This window comes from Haliotis rufescens, unplaced genomic scaffold (assembly GCF_023055435.1).
Source record: "Haliotis rufescens isolate VD_foot unplaced genomic scaffold, xgHalRufe1.0.p SCAF_3, whole genome shotgun sequence".
Taxonomy (NCBI): domain Eukaryota; kingdom Metazoa; phylum Mollusca; class Gastropoda; order Lepetellida; family Haliotidae; genus Haliotis; species Haliotis rufescens.
In genome coordinates this window covers 60,939,506-60,963,118 of record NW_025964001.1, presented here as the reverse complement: position 1 = coordinate 60,963,118, position 23,613 = coordinate 60,939,506, and the positions used below count along the sequence as shown (strand labels likewise).

General features: G+C 39.9%; 1 protein-coding gene across 1 annotated transcript; it reads right to left on the bottom strand.

The window, feature by feature from the left end:
* Positions 1 to 17,878: 17,878 nt before the first annotated feature.
* Positions 17,879 to 22,200, bottom strand: LOC124132328 (putative OPA3-like protein CG13603). Its single transcript, XM_046496206.2, has 2 exons — positions 21,997 to 22,200; positions 17,879 to 19,194 (listed from the first exon to the last, which is right to left on the bottom strand). The coding sequence occupies exons 1-2, from the start codon at positions 22,136 to 22,138 to the stop codon at positions 18,830 to 18,832; spliced, it is 507 nt and encodes a 168-aa protein (XP_046352162.2). The 5' UTR covers positions 22,139 to 22,200; the 3' UTR covers positions 17,879 to 18,829.
* Between the last annotated feature and the right edge of the window lie 1,413 nt (positions 22,201 to 23,613).

Below are 23,613 nucleotides of genomic sequence, written 5' to 3'. Positions count from 1 at the left end.
CACAGTAAAATAACATTAAAGTAGGAGGTGGCGCTTCTCAACTGGAGCTAAAACATTAGCGAACATCACATTATACTCATTATATGAATTGGCGCGTCACAACTGGGGCTGAAACATTAGAGATGGAAGCGATCTCAGATACGATTAATCTTAACAACTTACGTTCAAAGATAAGATATCTCAAGTTTAAGATCAGATACATTTTCGAAACTATCTTAAATATGTCGCAGATCGTATAAAGTTACGACCTCTATCAGAGAACTCATTTGTGTTAGATATTGGAAAAGCGGGGTGTTTTCCAGTGATACCACGGGTATGTCCAAGCTGCTGACAATAAAAACAACATGGAGAAGTGACACGGAATTTATAATCATATTTTCAGGTCACACTGTTTAACACGCAACCTTTTGAGTGACAGTCCGATCAATGCTACATATGTCCAATATGTAGACGTTTTGTTCTTATGATAAATGATACCAGACTACCCAAACAAAAATAGCATTCGTGTGCCATGCAAAGTAAGTGAGTTTGGTTTTACGCTGCTTTTAGTCATATTCCAGCAATATCACGGCGGGGGACACCAGAAATGGGCTTCACACATTGTACCCATGTCGTCAATCGAACCCGGTGTAAGGTGCCAAAATCTACCCCCCTTCAGAGTATACCCGGGTAGATTCTGAGAACTCCCAGAGTATACCCTCGGGGGTTGATTCTGGGAAAGGGGGGTAGATTCTGGAAGGCCCGCGAATCTACCCGGGTATACTTTGATGGGGGGTGTGTGTATACTTTCAGACTTTACACCGGGTCTTCGGCGTGACGAGCGAACCCTGTGCTATGCAAAGACATTTTTCAAACCCAATAAATGTTATAACCAATAAATGTAGTGTTACCACATTATAGTTATTAGAATTGAAATAATGTGCAAAAAAAGATACTTCACTATTATCCCTTCTAATGATCCTCTAGCGAGAGAGCAGAGCTTTATGTAAACACATCGCGTATAAGGTCAACGACGAAAGTAATTAAGGGACGTTATTCTAAATGACAATGACGAGACCTGTGATCGAATAGCAGGCGTTCAGCATTTAAGATGCGTGTTCAGGTCTGATGTTATCTGATGTATACTGTGTCAGTTTCATAATACTGCTTGTTTTTGTGTTTATGTCAAAAGTCAAGTTTATACAGATATCACTCACATTGTACCAAGAAACACTCAAAACAAAAATTGTTCAGGAAGCAGTGCACCCACGAGCGAGTAATAATGGCAATGTACGTTTCTATTGTTATTTACATATCCGATATATTTCACGAATAAACAAAGGACTCAAATACAATATCAACCTATTTGTATTTAGATTATGTAGTTTTTTTTAAAACCTATCTACTATTATCTCGATACATAATTCTTATCAAAATTTGAAAGTGACACATTCGTTCACAAAGGGAGATAATTTAGGAATTGTTAATTGTTTTTTCCCAGTGAGTACCCGGATGTATAGCAGAAATCTAGACTAGTTCGCGACCTCTGCTGCGCCATTCGTAAGCGCATTAGTCGCTTTTATGGGTAGTAATAAGGGCGTATGGTCACATTGATCAACAACATGAAATACAGTTTTCGAGATAATAAGGAAATGTAGGTATCTTTGTGGGTAGCATCGGTAATGGTGACGAAGTTTTCATAAGTCATTTGCTTGGTAATTTTGCGATTTTCGTTTACACTATTTTGACTTGCAACACAAAGTAAATATTTCACCTGAGCATTGCTTTTTTATAGTGTGTATATTTTATTACAGTCAAAATGTGTAACATTTTCAAATTTATTAAACGCCAAAATATTCAGTTATATTACAAAGTGACTGAAAACATTTCCATCTGTATTATTTTGATAACGAATTCCAAACATTTTGATGTTTAATGTCATCACCCAGAGACTGAAAATGTTACGTTGAAAAGTACATTTCTATGTTGTTTGGCTTCTAATCCTACACAATCTGTTGGGACGTTTGTAGGCCCTTTTGGTCGTCTTGATCAATCTGGACAGATCTTTGAGTCAAAATGACTGAAATATTTACACATTTTATAAATTGCCTGAGAGAATCACATATTACAAATTGACGGCAATATATACACGCTTACAAAGGAAAAGACCCGTGAAAACAACGTCTATCGCTCATTTAAGAATTTCCCAACCAAGACGTAGAGAAACAAGGACGAATCGGTTCAATGCTACAGCAAATGAAGGAAATCAAAATGTGAACATCATAATTACAACCTACCAAATTTATGTGTATAAATTTTAGGCAGCTTCCTTATTCGATGTCACGTGTCTCTGTAACAATCATATATTTTAAAAGATATATATCGTTTCGGGATATTATAACCCGTGTTCGTTTCTCAACTGATCACTTGGATTGTTTCAGGTGTTTCGAATAGGTGTCAAGTCTCAAGGGGCGGCTGAAAAAGCCCACGTGACAACTATTTTCATAACATCCACGGTTCCTAAAAATCCATTGAGTGATACAGAACAATGATCAATCAATCAACGTATTATCAGTTAACCCTTTGAACAAAGTATGTTGTTTTTACATCGTCACTTCCCGCCATGATATGAGTGTATTCCCTTTGTTTTAGTAAACCTAGACATGTAAACATTCACTTTTGACATATCCACTGTGCAAGATAACAGTGATTAATCAATCAACGTATTTTCTGTTAGTCCTTTGATGACTAGGAACGATCTCTTGCTGGTCTGCCACGTGCATATTACATAACACACATTTCACCTCACTTCAAACCTGGATTTAGATTGAATAATTACCCCAGACACAATAAATGCCAAATGGGAACCTTTGTCAGGTAATTTAAGTGGTGCTACCACTAATTGTACCTGTAATAAATTCATTAACTAAACATCAAGTGAATGACGACAAATACACAAGTGTAGGGTTATACGAGAAAACGTGGATGACAACAAGGGAGTAGTAATCGTATTATCGACGCAATCCGAAATCCGAAAATGCTTTCACTGCATGGATACTTTTTTTAGTATTAAACTATAACCATCTGGGGTATTTCCAAATGACGACATCCGATGAGCTCCGCCGTTCTTTTTGTCTGTTTGTTTAGGCTGAAGAAATTAATTAACATGCGCCCTTTGTCGAAATCTTTGTAGATCACAGTTAACCAATCAGTGTTTATGCAAAAATGCGTAAAACAAATATTGCTTACAGCCTCCAAGTTTATCTAGCTGTCCTAGACGGTAGCCCAGTCTCTGGTCACGCTCAGTTGCGTTGCGTATCATCCGGGTACTCACGGGGGGAAAAACAATAACAAAGGCAACAACCAGTCCGAGGAATTGCGTTAGATCAGTGCCCCTTTAAGTTATGTTGTCTCATGGAACACGCCACAAGTTAAGGTAAAATTACATTAAATCTGGCTGAGGAGCGAAATATCTACATTCCAGAACGTAGTTCGATGATGCTTGGCTTGTCTGAAAGAATTGCTGAGGGTCAATTAACAGTATGTGTCCGGTGACCCTATCATTTACAATGATATTATTGTTTGAATAGTCTCAAGTATCTATATTTTATGAATATAAAACGGGTAAATGTACACTTTAATTTTAAAAAGACCAACATTAATTATTATTTAAAATCGGTCCATTGAATGCAAAATTCAAAGATTATTGTGGTGAAAATGTCTATTTTATATTGATCAGTAAATTTCATTCAATAAACTTTTTCTGCGAAAATATATTGGAAAGTGAATTTTGGACAATGTTCAAAATATGTTACTTTCTACGACATTTTGAACCCAAACGAGCTTTGGGACCCATTTTTTACTTGATTTTTCAAATTGCCATTCTCGAAAATACGATACGAAAATATGTGCTTAACTTTTTCTCTCAAACTATCAATAAATTGCTACATTTAATGGAATATATCTATGTCGTTAATCACCAGGTTGTAAATAATGCAATTTTCCAGTGGACAATATTTAATCACTTGTCAAATATTTGTCTTTCCGTTATATAGAGAACCTAGGTGTTGTTTTGAAAACGAAACCAAACACAATTATGTTTGCTTGAAAAACATTAAATATACTCTTTATACAAATATCCTATACGCATATTTGATCACAGGTATTTCCTTGCTAAATCAATAAGATTAGCTGCCCCTGAGTTATCAATAAGGTCACGGTCATTACTATAGAGCATGCCGACACCTTCCGTTTTAATCCTTCCCAAATTATGGAAAAGATATGTTGTTTCACACTTCTTCAGCATGGACTCGGATAGAAATATATTGTAAGCTATCGACTCCATAGTTATGTGGATCGCTGTCGCGATTAAGAACATTTCTAACGTGATATCTTCGATGCGTTTTTCGTGTTTTCGAAGTGTCAATTTGAATCACACAGTTTAACAAAATGAAATGTCAATCTGTGAACGTAAAGTAGATTATTCGTTTCAAAAATATCTATGGCAAAGTATGCCACCATCTTGGATGAAGATAATATAAACTTACGACGGGTATGGGGCTATCTTAGATTTATGACAATCTTACCATATCTTAGGGCTGCGATTGTTTCGAAAAATGGCTACGATGTCCTACGATTTCCTTACGATAACTTTACGATAATTTTAGGGCAACGACCGTTTCGCAAAAATTCGAGCTCATTATTATAGTTGGTTGGTTGGTTGGTTTGTTGTTTAACGCCGCACTCAGCAATATTCCAGCTATATGACGGCGGTCTGTAAATAATCGAGTCTGGACCGGACAATCAAGTGATTAATATCATGAGCATCGATCCACGCAATTGGGATCGATGACATGCTAATGAAGATTCACTCGTCTATGATCTTAATTTAAAATGGAGCACCTCAACTGGATACTGACACATTAAAAGACCAATTCATTTCAATAACCATAAAATTGAAAACCATAATGTCTGTATCTGCATCGTCTAAGAGATCTAGATGGATCTCAACTAAAGTACAACTCATGTTAATAGGAAGTGGTGCGTCTTAAATGGAACTAATACATTAAAAGTCTAACTCGTTATTGTATGAAGTGGGATGCCACAACTGAAGCTAAAACATACGAGACAAAATGATCATGATAGGGTTTCAGGCATCTGAGCTGGGGCCAAAACATTAAAAGACGCACTCATTATGATAATTCATTTACATTATTTCATGGTATAATCTGCCGTAGCAAGTACTTTCAGCGACAGCAACATTCCAGCATCAACATCAGCACAACGTCCGATTCGCCAACAGCTTTCAACCTCCACCACTAAAAGCTCCATCTAGAGCCTCCGACCCTACCACAATCCAACAAAGTCCTGCCCCCATTCTTCTTTAAATAAATAAAAGCGACAATGCCCTTACCACATTCAATAGAAATCTCTGCTAAAAGCAGAGTCGATTGTACGATTCCGACTATGTCATGAGCATGTGTTTATGAATCACTCGAGAATAGTGATGATACCAGGTGTTCGCGAAAAGGTGAGCGTATCCTGCACCACCGGTGGCACCCGTCACAAAAACATGTAAAGGCAAGTTAATTGTTCACCTGAAACAACTCGGGAACATACCCCATGCAGCCACCATACCGGCCGCCATTGCTGGCGCCAGTCATGCCCCGACGTTCATTCAGCTTGGACCACACTCTATGAAGGTTCATACTTCAATGAACTCATACAAAGTGAAAGTCCATTCGTAGGTAATCCCTAAAGGTAGCCCTGAAGGCAAGAACTGGAACCTTCCTTAAGACATTACTTATATTATCTGACCTATTATCTCCCCCCGCCAACTCTAAAACTCTTAAACAATCAAAACAATAATATAAAATAGCATCTAATTTCAAAATTTCAAAATTTATATTCCCAATTATAAATCTATATGGACATAAATCCCTTCATACTGAAAGTATTACTAAATGGCACATTTTTAACTCTACCCGTTTAGACAAAATAAGTTCAAGAAGTCACAGAGCCATTGCAGATAAAAAACTCTGCAACTAAACACCAACTGACAACTGCTCTCTATATCACGATCAGTAACTAACTTCTGTTCGAGCTCTATACATCAAAATATAAAAACTATCTAGCTTTACTCTTCAGGCCATTTAATGCATCGACAGCATTCTCGACAATTTCATTATAATGTACAGCAAATATTTTTGATTAATCTTTGACAAAACAAGATTCCAAACAAACCAATTGTCATATATATTGAATCTAAATTCGTTTTAAAAAATTCTTTGTATGCATGTAGATGACGGTCAATGGGTGCAGGGATTTAGCAAAGTCTCACCTTGTGAAGATTTGTTGATAAAAATTCCGAAGGTAATAGTGACACCTAACCTCACCCCTCCCTATTTAGACACTGGTACAAGGTTTGTGGTTGCTTACAGCAAACCAAACAACTACCCTCGTCGGAGTAAGACTGCTGAATCGACGGAGCTGAACTCGTTTTTATTGCAAGTTACCAAGTTTTATTGATATTAAACCAACAGTTTGCAGGATTCACAAAGAAAACAGCATGCATTGATGTTACTACGCCTTTCATAGCGGAGCTGGACAAGATAGAGCTGCAATGAATGGTTAAAACGGACATTTCGCAGCAAATACTCTGAATATATACATATGTTGTCGGCCAATGTGTGGAGACGTTGGACAAAATTCTCCTTGTGAAAATTTATTGTAAAAATTAATTCGGTGTGTGTGTAGTGTGCACGCGCGGGTTCGAATGGGCACAATGTGTGAAGCCCATTTCTGGTGTCCCCCGTCGTGATATTGCTGGAATATTGCTAAAAGCGGCATAAAACCATACTCATTCATTCATTATCTAAAAAATAATGATAAATGATATACCACTTGTTCGTACGGGTGGAGTTTAGAAATGGTATATCAACACTGCATAATTGTGTTGAGGAAGCCGTAATGACGGCAACGAAATTGTTTTCTTTTGTTTACATCACTGGTGTTGTATGAAGAAACCATGTTAAAACGTTCGCTCCTGTGACGAAAATCCGGGTCTTGTACCCAAATTGGGTAAAATGTGCAAAACCCATCTTTGGTCCCCCGTCGTAATGCGGTATACGCATATATATAATATATAATTATATATTGATATAATTATAATTGTGTAATTGGTTAAGTAGAAAACGCCAACAACATGGGTGTAAGAACATAAACAGAATTTGGAATCAATATGTTTTATGTACATGCTGTATGCTTACATTAAATAATATGCTTCATTCACTGACATGGGACAATCTTCCCCACCCCCCTCCACACGCTGTTACCGCCCTGGTGCCCTGGTGCTGTTTTGTATCGAATATAACATTACATCAACTGCGAATCGTTACAGTCACAGCGATTATTCGTTTACATAATTATATGTTCACCAACAGATTGTTTAATTACATATTGCTGCACTTACCATGTCGTTTTCTTCAACGCCCTCTCCAGAGTGAAAACATACGGCAGGGCAGGAAATCAAGCTGAAAAAATGTTTCTTGGTGAAAAGTCTTCCAAAATTTTAAACGCAGCGTTCAAAGTAGCACGTGAATTATATAATCATGAGAAATAGGGGTCTAAGCCCATTGTAATCTTGATTTTAAATGAATATTTTAACATGCCTGCATTTGATAAACTAAGCGTCGTCTGCTTCCATCCAGAGTCCGGATTACGCGCAGGACAAACTCGTGCACCGGAAGTGTTTCCCGATTGGCTAAACTCGTAACTATGACATCACGTGACTTTTCTGTTGAACACCTGCATGAAATATACAACACTTCTAACCTGATTTGACATTTGTTTATATAAATAATCTTAACCGACAAAGCCATTGGCGGTGGCGTTTGTCTCGCGAGGTGAAAGCCTTGACTCGTCACACCAATTCACCACATTGGTACACCATGTAGAGCCGATTTTGACGCCCCTCTCCTTAATATGGCTTGGATTTTGTTCCAAATTTCGCAAATGATTTTGTAATAGAAAAATGGTCAATTTTAGCGGGATTCATGATAATAAAATGGAGATATAATACAGTGGATGGTCGACCATGAGCTGCCAAGAGCCTTAACATTTTAATGCATTATAATCATAATGATGATTATCCAAGAATTATGAACAATATGTATAAAGTACCACACGAGCAAAAACGTATTAATTGAGGGTCATTGAGAGTATACCGAGTTTGTTTTTTTATGTAATGGAAAATTATTGAAAGAACTGTTTTTAAATTTGATTATGTCTATTTAACCATCACTCATTCCTGCAACAGTTTGTGAAAAGTAATCTGTGGTTGAATAATTTTGTGTAAAAATATATTGGTTCGATGAAGACTAGGGTAGGAAATGAACTTGCCGCAGCAATATTCCAGCTATATGACGGCAGTCTGTAAATAATCGAGTCTGGACCAGACAATCCAGTGATTGATATCATGAGCATTGATCCACGCAATTGGGATTGATGACATACATCAACCAAGTCTGCGAGCCTGACCACCCGATCCCTTCAGTCGCCTCTTACGGACAATATTGTCGCATTTTACGGCAAGCACGGGTTGCTGAAGACCTATTTTACCCCGGATCTTCACGGGTCTGGAGTTACGGAAAGGAGCTAGGGTTAATAATAAGTTTTATATTGATATATGCAAATATACTGCGACAAGCACAAAGTTCTGTAGCTCACCTGTAATTTCTGGAATATTTTCAAAATAATAAAACTATCTATAAACACTATTACCACGAAATACCAAACCTATTCACAGAAGTTTCAATACAGTAAAAATACGTGCATATTCCAGAGAAACCCATACTGGTGTTATAAGCAAAAACTCTGAGGTCATGATGATGCATTAAAAAATAAGTAATACTTTTTTTTAATTAAGTTAAAGTAAATAATGTCATGCTCTGTATGGTTTACATGGATATGGATATGGAATGGATATGGATGCTGGGATGATTAAATTGAACAATAAGTTTGATTTGTATGATGTTTCTGTATCAATTTTCGGACATTCCATGTCAGATTTCTTTAATCAGTCGTTAAATTCCGCTTTAAACGAGAAAATGCCTTCCGAAAGAAGCAAAAGGCCTCACACATAATTTGTATATTTTTTCGCTGTTGGTACAGTGGTCACTAAGCTGGTAGCCGAATATATTCCCGGGACCCCCAAAATTCATTGCCGAGTCCCCAGGACTCGCAATTACACAGGCTTCGGTAAATCCTTGCGACACCATTGCTGGGATGATCGCTCAAAGTCACTGTCTTCATGCAGTTCAAACGTTCATCACATGAGACTATTGCTTCATATGGATGTCCGTTCCCGTGTTTTTTCAGGTGAACAATTAACTTGCCTTTGCGTGTGTTTGTTACGGGTGCTACGGGTGGGGCAGGATTTTATCACCTTTTCACGAACACCTGGTATCGTTACTATTTGATAGTGATTCATGAACACATGATCATGATATAGTCGGAATCGTACATCTGCTGTTAGCGGAGAATTCTAATGAATATGAAAAGGGTTTTGTCGCTTTTATCTATTATAGATACGTAAAGGCTAAAAGACGTTTACAGATAGATTGTTAGGTGATGTTGGCATTCCGTTGAGACTTTATTGATTGCTGACTGATTGTTTGTCGTTTAACGCCACACTCAGCAATATTCAAGCAGTATGACGGCGGAATGTACATAAGCGAGTCTGGACCAGACAATCCAGGGATTGACATCATGAGCATCGACCCATGCCCGACAATCCAGTGATCGATGTTGTGATCACTCCGTCGGAGTACGATGACACGCAATGAACCGAGTATTCGAGTCTGACCACCCGATCCACTAAGTCGACTGAACGACCACCCCATTTAACTCCGCTGTGTTGTCCGTCTTACAAAATATACTTTTTCAAGAAACAGAATAAACTTGCATTTATATATTACCCCCCTTGAACCCTCCTGTGTTGTAAGAATATACTGATCTGCAGAACTGACTGACTGAGTATGCTTTTACGCCGCTTTTAGCAATATTCCAGCAATATCACGGCGGGGGACACCAGAAATGGGCTTCACACGTTGTACCCATGTCGGGAATCGAACCCGGGTCTTCGGCGTGACGAGCGAACGCTTTAACCACTAGGCTACCCGACCGCCCCACTGATCTGCAGAAAACGTTCGGTAAAAAAATGGTGGTCTCCAAATCCTCTCGTTTGGACCATAAACAACGAACTGCACAGGCGTGGAACGTTTTTCATTCGACAACTTAATAATAATGACAACAATAGCAATAACAAAAATAAGAATAATCCATTTATGTGGCGATGTACTCAGTGCATAAGCATGTTCTAAGTGCTTAGACATTTATTACCCCGGTCAATGGATCAGTGTGCATTAAACAATTATTCTCAGCTCCCTGGGGCGCTAGAAGGTTAACAGCCACATTGCCGTCTCTTCCTACCGGGCACATTCACTGCTGGGTGAACAAAGGCACAATTCGGACAAAGGAGACACCACATATGCTGCATGTGCTTCAGGAGCGAAGCCGTAGGAACTCTCAGGAACGCGGTCACCCATCCAAGGACTCTCCGCGACCGACGTTGCCTAAAGGGCAAGTTCACACGAAAATAAATGTAAATGGCATTGTGAATTCATAGCTTTCGGCCATGGGAGCCGTGCCAAAAACAAAAGTTGTCAGAGGGGTACACAAAGTACGTGATCTAGACTACCAGTTGTCGGACTTTCATTTTGTGGAAGCCTCTGTGGCTGAGTGGGTTAGATCGCTGACTTTGTGCAAAAGCCACAAAAATACATTGTTGCAACATGTTTGTTTTTGTTGTGTTTTTAATCTAGGCCCTATACTTATTATTTAAAAAGATATCAGGTTTTGCTGGTTTGTAGCTGACAAAATATCCAATCTCTATACAAAATCATGGGCCTAATAATTCATGTTTGATTCAATTTACACGCATATACAATCTTTACAGTACATTTATACATAAAATAAATCAAGAAAGTTACCGTTTTGTATTTTGTGATAGTTAGATATAGATGACAAACGTGTTAATGTTTCTATGTTGTATCTTTCAAATATGTAGTTTTGAGCAAAGTCACACCACACACTGATGCTCAGAAAGTACAGGTCCCCAGAAGAGCCTCAGTCCATCATGGTGTACAGTCGCTGTCCAGTGTACACCAGAAGCATGGCACACCATGCGTCACAGTATGAGGTACAAAATAATATTTTGACAATAAATAATCACACAATGTATCTACTATATGCAAATATATTCTTGATTGATGTAAAAGTGTAGTGTGGATGACATATGAAAGTATAGTGTGAATGACATTTAAAAGTACAGATCTGATACAATTTGTACACAGTTAACTGATGACATTTGCTTTTGAACAAGTTGCCACTAAGCATTTAGCCAGTGCTTGTGCTATTGTCTTCAGTCTTTTCCCCCGGCCTTCGCCCTTGCCCAAAACTACCTCATCCAGCACCAGCCACCCTGTATTACAGAAACTTATCCAAAGAAACAGCAAAGGCTGATTGTTGTCAGAGACCATAAAACAAGATTTCAATGAAAAAAGTCTATTTTAGTGAGCACAGAGAAAAACAGTACAGGCATCAGATGGAAATCGTTCACGAATCACCTCGACGACACAAGATTGAATAACTCTGATTCTTCAACTATTTCTGCACATCCAAAACGTGAACCTCTTGTTTATGAGGTGTAGATAGATTCTGAAATGAAAAAGTGTCTTTTATTAGTCGCACAGTACAAAACATTACACAAATATCATACTGTTTAAATATATATTTTTGTCATTCAATCTGGAGGGAAGCACAATGAAGAAGCAACTTATAATGATGATATATGCATAGTTTTTATACCATGTTAATAATTCAATAATAGCCAAAACTGTTTATAATTTTCTATCAGATTGACATGATGTGTTTATTACTATTGGTTTGAATACTACTTGAAATAATGTGAACATGTTTCAATATCACTGATGTAATTTCATAACCTTACAAGCTACATATGTTTTCATAATTGTCTCGCAAATAAACATTTATGGTACTGGAGATTTATTTTACATGTCAGATTTGTTTGTTTTGCATGATAGATCTTCAAATGCATATTAAAATATATTGATGAAAGCAAATCATACCATGTTTTTTCTTTACTTTATTTTCAAGTGTTCATATAAAATAGGGGGGTGGAGTAGCCTTGTGGTTAAAGCATGTGATCGCTACCCTGAAGTCCCAAGTTCGACTCCCACATGACTACAATGTGTGAAGCCCATTTGTGGTGTCCCCCCGCTGTTATATTGCTGGAATATTGCTAAAAGCGCCGTGGAACCCCACTCAATCACTCATATAAAAAACGATTGCAGATTTCATAAATCTGAACTTACTTGAAGATGTAAAACCATCTTAATCTGAAACTGTTCCAGATGATTGCTGAAGGGAACAACAATACATAATTATTATTATGATTTACATATTCCTTGATTGTGGGGTTCACAGGTCCTTCCTTGGGTACATATACGCTCGTACATCTGTTTCCACCTTTCTTTAGAGTCACAACATTAAATTCACAAAGCAAGGAATTTAATCAAAGATTTCAGGTTATATTTTCTTATGAAATTTGAGCTCTGGTTCATCTCTTACTGGTCCACTGGTGTAAACAGCTCATTGCATGAGGCCTACATACTGTATTTTGTTATGAAATTGGATTTTTACTACATGATATTAGGTATGTTAACATTTAGAACACACTAAACACAGGTTATGGGGTTTCTCTGCATGCGAATTTCCAGTCAGTTCGGACAAAGTTTTAGGGGGTGGTTGTTACAGATGATTTGCCCAAAACGTCAGGTCAGGAGGTCTAACTTTCCAAACAAAAATTTACAATTTCAAATATTTTAATTAATTTTCAACAAGTTTTCATTATAGTTTCTTAAATAATTTATATATATATATATATTGATAGTGACAGTAAATGAGCTTTTTGTAAATATTTTACATATATCTGGCACACTCAATTAAACAACCCACTATATTACATAATTAATTATATATTAAACCTCCCATATTTTTTTTAGTTTGTAAACATTTTTTTAAAAATCTGGCCCCATAGTGGATAATAAATAGTTTCCCTGCAAAGTTGCAATGCATTTTCTATTAATGCTTGTCAAAACAAACCAAAAACCAATTATCTATTACATAGATATAGGCCTCCTGCAGTAACTGGTTTCAAACACTTAAACACATCAATGGAGTAATCTATCGTTTCACTTTCAAATGGGGGCGGTTTTGCTTGGCTGGTGCTGGTGTGACATACGGAATTCAGTTACTTATCCATAAAATATGGCAGGTATTTTGAAATCGGAGATAAAAAAGAAATAGACTCTTTTTTACCCCAGTACGTTTCCACTCGGCAACTGACTTTTGAAACGTACTAGGACGTACCCCATTTTCGTGTTACTCAAAGCATATGCTCTCGTAATCAGCTGGTAATGTGTAATCTTGTGAGACAACGTTTGGCGACAGATCGTATTTGTTTTTGATTTTGCCAAGTAGCACTGATCTGTAGCCTATTTAAGTTCGTGTACCGCTTGTTTCGGTGGGTCCCCCCGGCTCTCACACGAGGACAGAATTGCTCCCATAGGTGCTCAATAGGATTGAGATGTGGACTTCTTGCTGGCCAAGGTAAAGTGTCGATTGCATTCGGCGCTAATGGTCCAACACTGCGCGACTTCTGTGAGGCCTGGACAGGTGTTGTCAACAATGAAAACCAGTCGTGAACGAAGGGGGTGACGGTCAAAATATGGGATCCCCTCTTTATAAAGATCTCGTCGACGTAACGTTGCCCTTTTAAGTTTCCTCGAGCTGTTATGAAATCCAGTTTACAGTCATAGGACACACCACACCAAACCATGACGGAACCACCACCAAACGGCACCCTGGGAAAAATGTTGATCGTAAACTGTATATTGACGTGTCCATACACGGTGACGTCATACAGTCATGTGCAGGAAGTAGCGACGTTCAGCAGACCTGGCATCCGCCTCATAGAATTCAAGTTCCAGTGGTGACGGGTTATACCCAGCGCTAAACGCTCCTGGCGATGTCCATAGGGGAAAGCAGTGGACGTCGGAAAAGGGCGTCGAGCTTGTTGTTGTTTAATGCCACACTCAGCAATATTCCAGCTATGATGGCGGTCTGGACCAGACAATCCAGTGATTGATATCACGAGCATCGATCCACTCAATAGGGATACGATGACATGCATCAACCAAATCAGAAAGCCTAACCACCCGATCCCGTTAGTCGCCTCTAACGACAAGCATAGTCGCCTTTTACGGCAAGCATGGGTTGCTGAAGACCTATTCTACTCCGGATCTTCACGGGTCAGGTCCAGTGGTGACGAGTTATACTCATCGCTTAACGCTAAACGGAGATGTCCATAGGGGAAAGCAGTAGACGTCGGAAAAGGGCGTCGAGCTTGTCAAGCGGCTTCTCTGCAACGTCTTCTCGCTGTACTGGCTTGATGAGAGACAGTTTCCTGTATTCCAGTGACGCCTGATAATTGTGCTTTTCAATGTTGCGCAATATGAATTAAGGTCCTGTTATCACGCGGGGTTGTCATCCTAGCTTGAGCTTCCTGACCTTGGTCTGTCCTTGAATTGTCCTGTTTGCCGTGCTTCTGTTCCAGACAACTTATGATAGTATGGTCGAAGTCGAGATCCCTGGCTAAGGCATGATATGACATTCAAGTCCTATGCATACCTAAAACTTTAATTTTACATTTCTGTAAGACGACGTCTCATCACGACATCATATCTTTTTTCCAAATTTAAAAATACTGACATCCCAGACATATACCTTCGCCAGCTGATGGAACAGACTTTGGCTTCTTCGTCGATGGAGACGTTAGATGTCTCCACTGCTTTGACTGTTGTTCAGTCTCTGGTGGATAGTTGTGATCCAACTCATTCATGATTACAAATTCCTCAAAATCATCCGCGTCTGCTTCAAAACAACGAGGACTCCGAAGCCTCAGGACACAGGGTGCTGAAACCTACAGCATGCACAGTTCCTTCGCCAGAATGTTCTCAAATCTCTCTTAAGATGCCTACTGTATTGGCTACGTGACGTATGATGAGTCGTCGATCTTCCATTGTCATAACATGTAATTTTTCAAGTTCCTTGGTGGTGGCGGTTGAAGGTTTTCCGGATCTTGGATCATCTTGTCTCTCTCTTCCCCCTTCTCAACACGGTCGCCTTATGTTGACACCATGTCCACATGGCAATGACAGCCATATTGAAGACTTTTTCTAGGCATCATTCAGCCAACTCTTTTCAAAATGTGATGTGATTTGCTGTAAGTGTAGTGAGTTGTGGGGCTCAACATAGGTGGGTATCGTTTTGCGAAAGTTTGACCATGATTTGACCATGCTCCTAAATGCGCTCAAAATTACTCTCTGTAAACAGCTTCCCCTCTGAAAACTTTAAGGTCGTGATTCACAGCTTGCACTTGCATGTTCATACATGGCGACCCTTTTTGGATGTGTGCATGATTTCTTGGACCATGATACTCATATGAGTGGTTTGTGTTTTAATATGAACACCATACAGTGATTGTTTAGCTATTAGGTGCTCATAAAACACTTATGAGCATAAAACGCTTACGCAATGCCACGGCTTGCTGAAACTCAACGTCTACAGGCTGTGGTTTTGCTGCAAACAGGAATGACGCAAACCGAAGATGCCAGACATTTTAAATGTTCACATTAATACTTTGAGACGTTATCTACAGTAGGGCAACACCCATGACTTGACACAGGCCGGTCATCCACGTGTGACGTCATGACATATTCGGTTGGTTCATTTACGGAATCGATACCAAACTGCTACATTATCAACCTGGACAATTCGTGGGAGAACCGTATGCAACCGAATGAGGGAGCTCAACAAAATGCGACACCCACAATATTTGCTTTAAAGTTAGGCATACCTTGCATGGTGTAGACAGCATATGAGGTTCAGAAGACAAGACTGGGACTGTGTACTGGTCACAGGTGAGTCCAGGTTTCATCTGGTCAACTCTGAAGGGAGAACCTTTAATCGACGCTTGCCCTTCTCAACTTGGTCCGTTTGGGCGTGGAAGTGTAATGGTATGGGGTTGTACCACAACTCATGGGAAGATTTGTTTTGTTCGTTTGTTTATTGTTTAACGCCGCACTGAGCAATATCTCAGGTGTATGTAAATAGTCGAGTCTGGACCAGACAATCCAGTGATTGATATCATGAGCAGCAATCAATGCAATTGAGATGCAATTACATGAATCGACCTAGTCAGCGGGCCTGACCACCCGATCCTCTAAGACAAGCATAGTCGCCTGTTATAGCAAGCATGGGTTGCTGAAGACATATTCTCACAACAGATCATTGGTAATGGTAATTTGAATGGCATATTTCCTGAACATAGCGACCCGTGAATATTCCGGGGTAGAATAGGTCTTCAGCAACCCATGCTTGCCGTAAAAGGCAACTATGCTTGTCGTAAGAGCCGACTAACGGGATCGGTAGGTCAGGCTCGCTGACTTGGTTGATGTATGTCATCGTATCCCAATTGCGTGGATCAATGCTCATGATATCAATCACTGGATTGTCTGATCCAGACTCGATTATTTACAGACCGCCATCACATAGCTGGAATATTGCTGAGTGCGGCGTTAAACAACAAACCAACCAACCAACATGGACATAGCTCTGATCATATTCTACCCTTTATGCAAATGCAGGGACATGACGTCACATTTCAGCAGCTGGGTAATACCCGTAGATATTGACACATGCGATATATATTGACATTGTTCCATGAGTTGTTACACCACCCTCTTTCAGGGCGTGCCACTCTGTCTCCCATTACCATATATGGGTCTTGTCAATAAATCCGTCATGATGAAACATTGATCAGATGAATGACCAAATATCATGTTGTTATTATCAAGAACATAACATTTACATTTACACAACTTTATGTGAAGCACAGTTACTTTTTTCCATTAGTATATAAAATATTTGGCCCCTCCTGTTTGGAAAATATATTCTGTCGGAAACAAAACCCCAGGACTCCCAAGACTACATAAACTGATTTCTGAGGAAAGAACCCACAATTCACATTATGACTATTTTATTTTGATTCATCTGGTGTTGAATTATGCAAAAACTATAATACAACATACTCGTTACAACAAATGTCATATTTGGGATAACACTTTCACAGTAAAGTACAGATTATCATACTTTTTGGGGTTGATTCCCGTCCGGGATTCAAACCCACACTGCCATAGTGTACCAGTTGTCGGACTTTCATTTCTGTGGAAGCTTCAGTGGCTGAGTGGGTTAGATCGCTGACTTTGTGTGCAGGTGATTAGGTGCCCAACTCTGGCAGTGTGGGTTCGAATCCCAGACGGGACTTAACCCCCAAAAGAGTTATCCTACATATAACATTTTGTTACATTTGACCTCTTTTTAAATAGCATTGTGTGTTCATACTCATTACAGTCCTATGGACCAATCAGATTCCACCTCTCATACCACTTGCATTTGCTTCAAACAAAACAGTGGCGCCCATTGAAGATGATCTGATCGTAGATCAAGATCTATATTGTAACAAAACGGATCTTACTTCGTGAAGTGCATCAAATTACATGAGCACCTTGATTAAAATAAAAATGTAAAACTATTTGGAAAATATCTGTTGACAACGAGTGGGCGGTGCACATGCTTTGCAAATCCTGCAATTGACCTAAATCTGCATGACAGTTTATGAACTGGATTTCGACTTTGTTGTGCGATTTTGATTGGACTATGCATAGACTCGTTAAGTCCAGCCAAAATGTGACTCCATAATACCAGCCTAGTTCGGCAAGGGCGGAAACAGGACTTTTATAGTCAGTCAACTCCCTTGCCTCCTGAAGATGACCTTGATAGACCTCCGCAACCTCTGCTGGTATTTACCAGTGTCTAGTCCTTTTGATTTTTTTCCCCATAGATCGCCATATTATTTGTGTGAATTAACGAAATCACATTTTCGTACTTTAGTTGCAGATTCAGACAAATACGAAAAATATTGCGAACGGCAGCTATGCGTTAATCAGTGTACACTCCGCATCCAGCTGCTTCTGTCTTCAGATGGGGCTTGTCATGGTTGTAACAGAGTGGTCATTTACAGCCTTCTAGTAACTGTCTCATTCCAAAACTTCTCGAATGATGAAGCCTGCCATGTGCATGTTTACAAACATTCCAGGGTTGACATTGACATTAAACTTGCACTTCATACGCTGCAATATCATCACTACAAACAAATTGTCAACAGTTTCTACTGCTACATATTAATACACCTATACACCAGTGTATTTAAACAAATTTGATTGTTCAAGAAAAGAAGTACCTACAAACTATTAGTACTAGTACTTTACAATTTTAAAACAAGCACTGTAGTATTATCCAGATACTAGAATTATGCCCTTTCTTTAATATATTTCACAAACAAATGCACTATTATACGGCCCCCAACTTCAGTAAGATTGTTAGATACTGTTTGTAGGACACAAACTAGCAATGAAGGCAAATTCAGATTACAGAGAACACAAGATTGTTTCGACACACATATCTGGTTTGAAAAATCTACTCATTCAAACTTTCTCAAGCGAGTCTGGAAAACAATTACTTTACTCTATACAGTCTCACATTTCCTGTACGTTACACAATATATATCACACACAAGCAACAACAGCTATGTCTTCCCCGCTCCAAATATTCTTGCTGTAAGGCTGAGGTTCCTCGTGTTCAAGTCACTGACAGTCCGTTCTAGTTCACGTATCTGGGTACCTTGCATTTCTGTAATCAGTCCTAAATCTTGTATGTTCTGCTCTAATGACATTAGTTTTTGTTTCTCTCTCTCCTCCTTGATCTCCTCCTTTGTCGCAGACCTGTTGTACTCATACATCAGTGTTCCCACGGCGATGGAGAAGATGATGAACTCTCCCAACATCTCAGCACCAAGCTCCGTGGCCATCTCATCATTCAACTTGTCCACATGCTTGGCTCGACCCAGTCCCATCAGATTGAGGCGGAAGTTGACCTCACACCAGTGGTACACTGACAACAGAGGACAAAGTGAATTAGCAGTTGATCTCACACCAGCAGTACACTGACAGTTTGTTTGTTGTTTTACGTCGCACTCAGCAATATTCCAACTATATAAGGGCGGTCTGAAAATAATCGAGTCTGGACCAGACAATCCAGTGATTGACATCATGAGCATCTATCCACTCAATTTGGATACAATGACAAGCATGAATCAAGTCAGTGAGCCTGACCAACCGATACCGTTAGTCGCCTCTCACGACAAGCATAGTCGCCTTTTATGGCAAGCATGGGCTGCTGAAGACCTATTCTACCCCGGATCTTCACGAGGTACACTGACAGAGGATAGAAGTGGATTACTGTATTCGACTTAAAAAGTGCCCCGCTCTCATATATTGAACAATCCCAATTAGCACCTGATTGTTCAATGTACACAAGAGTTTTTATTTGTGTATAATACGCACTCATGTCTTATATGCACCCTTAATTATGGGCAATTATTTTCTGAAAAATATATCTGTTGTATATAAACATTACAGGCTGTCAGCATAAACCACCAAATTTACGATCTTTGAACTCTGTTTTTTTCACCAAAATAATATTCTAATAAGAGCCCCCTATTTCCAATTCTGAGAGTGCCCTGGGCGCTTTTTAGTCGATTATGGTAGCAGTTGATCGAACACCAGTGCGACAGTGAGACCACCTCTCCCTCTCTCTCTCTCTCTCTCTCTCTCAGACAGTCGATGTACAATACAATGGGGATTAACAGTTGGGATTAGCATCTTATAAATACCGGCAATTAAGTGTTTCAAGGCATATAGATGTCATGTCTCCAGGGCAATTAGCCTTTGAAATTAAATGTTCATTCAGACAATTGTTGTCGTAAATCGGTTGCTATGACAATACTCTGTCATTGTTTTTTCGTTAATAATGTATTGTCATCTCTCACAAATGGTTTCCTTGAATGTATGCATTAATATATATAATGTCACAAGCTCAGTGACTAGTCTGTCAGACAGTGACAACAGGCAAACTAGTTCCAGCTTGTATTTTAGACAGCGGAAAAACAATACAGGAAAAAATACAATTGCCAACATATATGTCTTTTCAATTGTGACAGTGATTCTTTTTCGTGGCAATCGATCAGTCTGCATGCAAGAGTAACTGCCCTTTATCAAAGGGAAGCTACTCTAGTCTAAGAGAGTTCACGCTTGCTTAGTCTGCCTGGTCATATTACATTTTCATAACGTTACAAAATGCAGCCCAAGGTCATGCAGTCAAATGCACCAAGTACTCAAGAATGACCCTTTGGTACCTGTTTGACAGACAGGCATTGTGGTGAATATTAGGGTGCCGTTCCACAAAGTGTTCTTAGCGCTAAGACAATCATAACGCCTATACTTTATCATAGACTTACAACAGTCGTAGCACTAAGATCGCTAAGTGGAATGGAGTTGGTTGGTTGGTTTGTTGTTTAACGCCACTCTCATCACTATTCCAGCTATATGATGACGGTCTGTAAATAATCGCGTCTGGTAAGACAATCCAGTGATTGACATCATGAGCATTGATCCACGCAATTGGGATACGATGACATACATCAACCAAGTCAGCGAGCCTGACCACCCGATCCTGTTAGTCTCCGCTTTTGGCAAGCATGGGTTGCTGAAGACCTACTCTACCCGGGATCTTCACAGGTTGCAGTTTTACTGACACCATGGACATTGGCAATATCATTGTCCAATGCACCCTTGGAGAAATACCTTGACATTGAGGTATTTGGTTGGTTGGTTGGTTGTTTAACGCCGCACTCAGCAATGTTCCAGCATTATGACGGCGGTCTGTAAATGATCGAGTCTGGACCAGACAATCCAGTGATTTCCAGTGATACCCTGGAATCTTTACAGGTCGACATTGAGGTAAGGTGGTATGGCACGGGAATGCTGGGGTTGATGTTCAAGTCTGTCACTCACTTTATCAATAACATCAGGGTTCGACCTGTTGAGGAAGAAGCTTAAAAAAATATAAGAATTGGTTCTGAGGCAATGACTTTTGAAAATATGGTGCAGGCGGGCAGTGTTTTTTTCTTTTCTGCTTGTTGAAACTGGTATGTAATAAACAGTTTTGTACCATCAACCTGGGAAAAGGCCTCCCTACATAAACAAGCATACAAACTCCTATTGCCACCATGACAATAACACAAGATGGGCAGAAAAGCAGTACACATGTAAAGGGAAGTAACTGTGTGCTATATTGTATCACATTAGGATTTTGTTTGTTTTGAAAATGGAAATAAGAACGAAATTTATGTGGCGGACTTTATGATGATGAGGGCAATGCCTGAGAACCAAGACTATTATTTTTTTCAACCAAACATTCAGAAAAGTATAATATTTTGTCTTTCTTGTTATTTCATCCTTCTTGTTGTTACAGTGAGTGAGTGAGTGAGTGAGTATGGTTTTAGGCTGCTTTAAGCATTATTCCAGCACTACCACGGCTGGGGACACCACAAATGGTCTTCACACATTGTACCAATACTGGGAATCGAACCCAGGCCTGCTGCGTGAGGAGTGAATGCTACAACCACCAGGGCTTCGGCCAACCACGGCATCCATTACTATTACATGACCAAAGCTTATCATGACACTCCATGTCATGGACACATTGAGGATATTATTACGACTAACCTAACTTTACCTGTCACAAATCATGTTCCGATCTAGAGATTACACAATAAACTCGCACCACAGGACATGAGTAACAGCACTAGCTGTCTAACTGTCTAAGGTCATGATCAACACATTTCGTACGTACGCTGTGCTGGTGGCATGCACACATATCTCTTGAAAAACGGACTGCTTTTTGCTCTCCGCTTGAGGGCGTTAGCGACAGGCTTGCTGACCTGTTTGACAAGGAGAGAGCCGAGTTTTACCAGGGGGAAGGCACCAGCAACCATTCTCGGGCAGTGAATCCACTAAATGTGTATGCTGAAGTCATTTAGAGTTACCTCCCCCATCATTAGACTGAGTTCCTGGATTTACTGCGCGTACCAACAGTAGAACCAGTTTACCCTAGCAAACGAAACCAAGCTTCTTACAGCACAGGAACATGCCGTGAGTTGGGTTTAACGCCGCTTTTAACAGTATTCCAGTTATATCACGGCGTGTCAGCTTTATGTGGGAGGAAAGCCCGAAGTGATGCAGGTCTTAGACGTTTACCACTTCGGTGAAGTCCACGAGCACGGGTATGGTGCTGATAAACCTAGAAACATAATCGGGGCGAACCGGGATTCGAACCCACAATCATAGGTTTCTGGCGTTCCCAAGGGACGCGAATCGCGGCGCCTTAGACGACTGGGCCATCCGTGCCCCCACAGGACCATGTAACTAATATTCGGCCTCGTCTTCGAGTTTTTGCGAATTTGTTTATAATAATTATTAGTGACATGGTCCTGTGCTTACAGGGATAACCCGTTCGTGAAGTTCTCTGTATCTACTGTCAGCATAACACACACGTAGAAAAAGTTAAACAAAACAATTTTAACACAACTTGCCGTAACAATATCCTGTCCACATAGCCGAAATCTCACTGAACACCAAAGCCCTTTTGGGGGGTCCATTAAAATATTCAATACGTCATTGGAACAAATGGGTAAGCCAATGTAATGGTGTTGTAGGGGTGGGTAATTAATCAATAGAGAATTGAACATGTAAACCTGTTTTACTTAAATGTATATAAATAGTCAAACAGGGAGTCCAAGAAGCCAAGAATTTGATGTAATTAATCGGATATCTGGGAGAACGGTTTGCGGGACAGAACGGCGAGTATGGTTCTACGCCGCTTTTAGCAATATTCCAGCAATATCACGGCGGGGGACACCAGTAATGGGCTTCACACATTGTACCCATGTCGGGAATCGAACCCGGGTCTTCGGCGTGACGAGCGAACGCTTTAAGCACTAGGCTACTCGACCGCCCCGCGGAACAGAACTAGACAGGTCGAAGGTCATTTGCTGATTACTTGCAGAACGTTTGCGAAGTATACGTCTATTGTATAGAAACCTAGCTTTTGAATAAAAAATATTTCTGAGCTGAACCAAGACTCATTCCTGTGGACAGTATCCTAGGCCGAGAGGGGGCACGGATTGCCCAGTCGTCTAAAGCGCCGCGATTCGTTGTGCAGAGTTGCGTCCCTTGGGCACGCCAGAAACCTATGATCGTGGGTTCGAATCCCGGTTTGCCCCAATTTTGTTTCTAGGTTTGTCAGCACCATACCCGTGCTCGTGGGTTTCACCGAAGTGGTCAGCGTCGGAGAGCTGCATCACCTCGGGCTTTCCTCCCACATTAAGCTGACACGCCGTGATATAACTGGAATACTGTTAAAAGCCGCGTTAAACCCAACCTACTCACTCACTCCTAGACCGAGAACCAA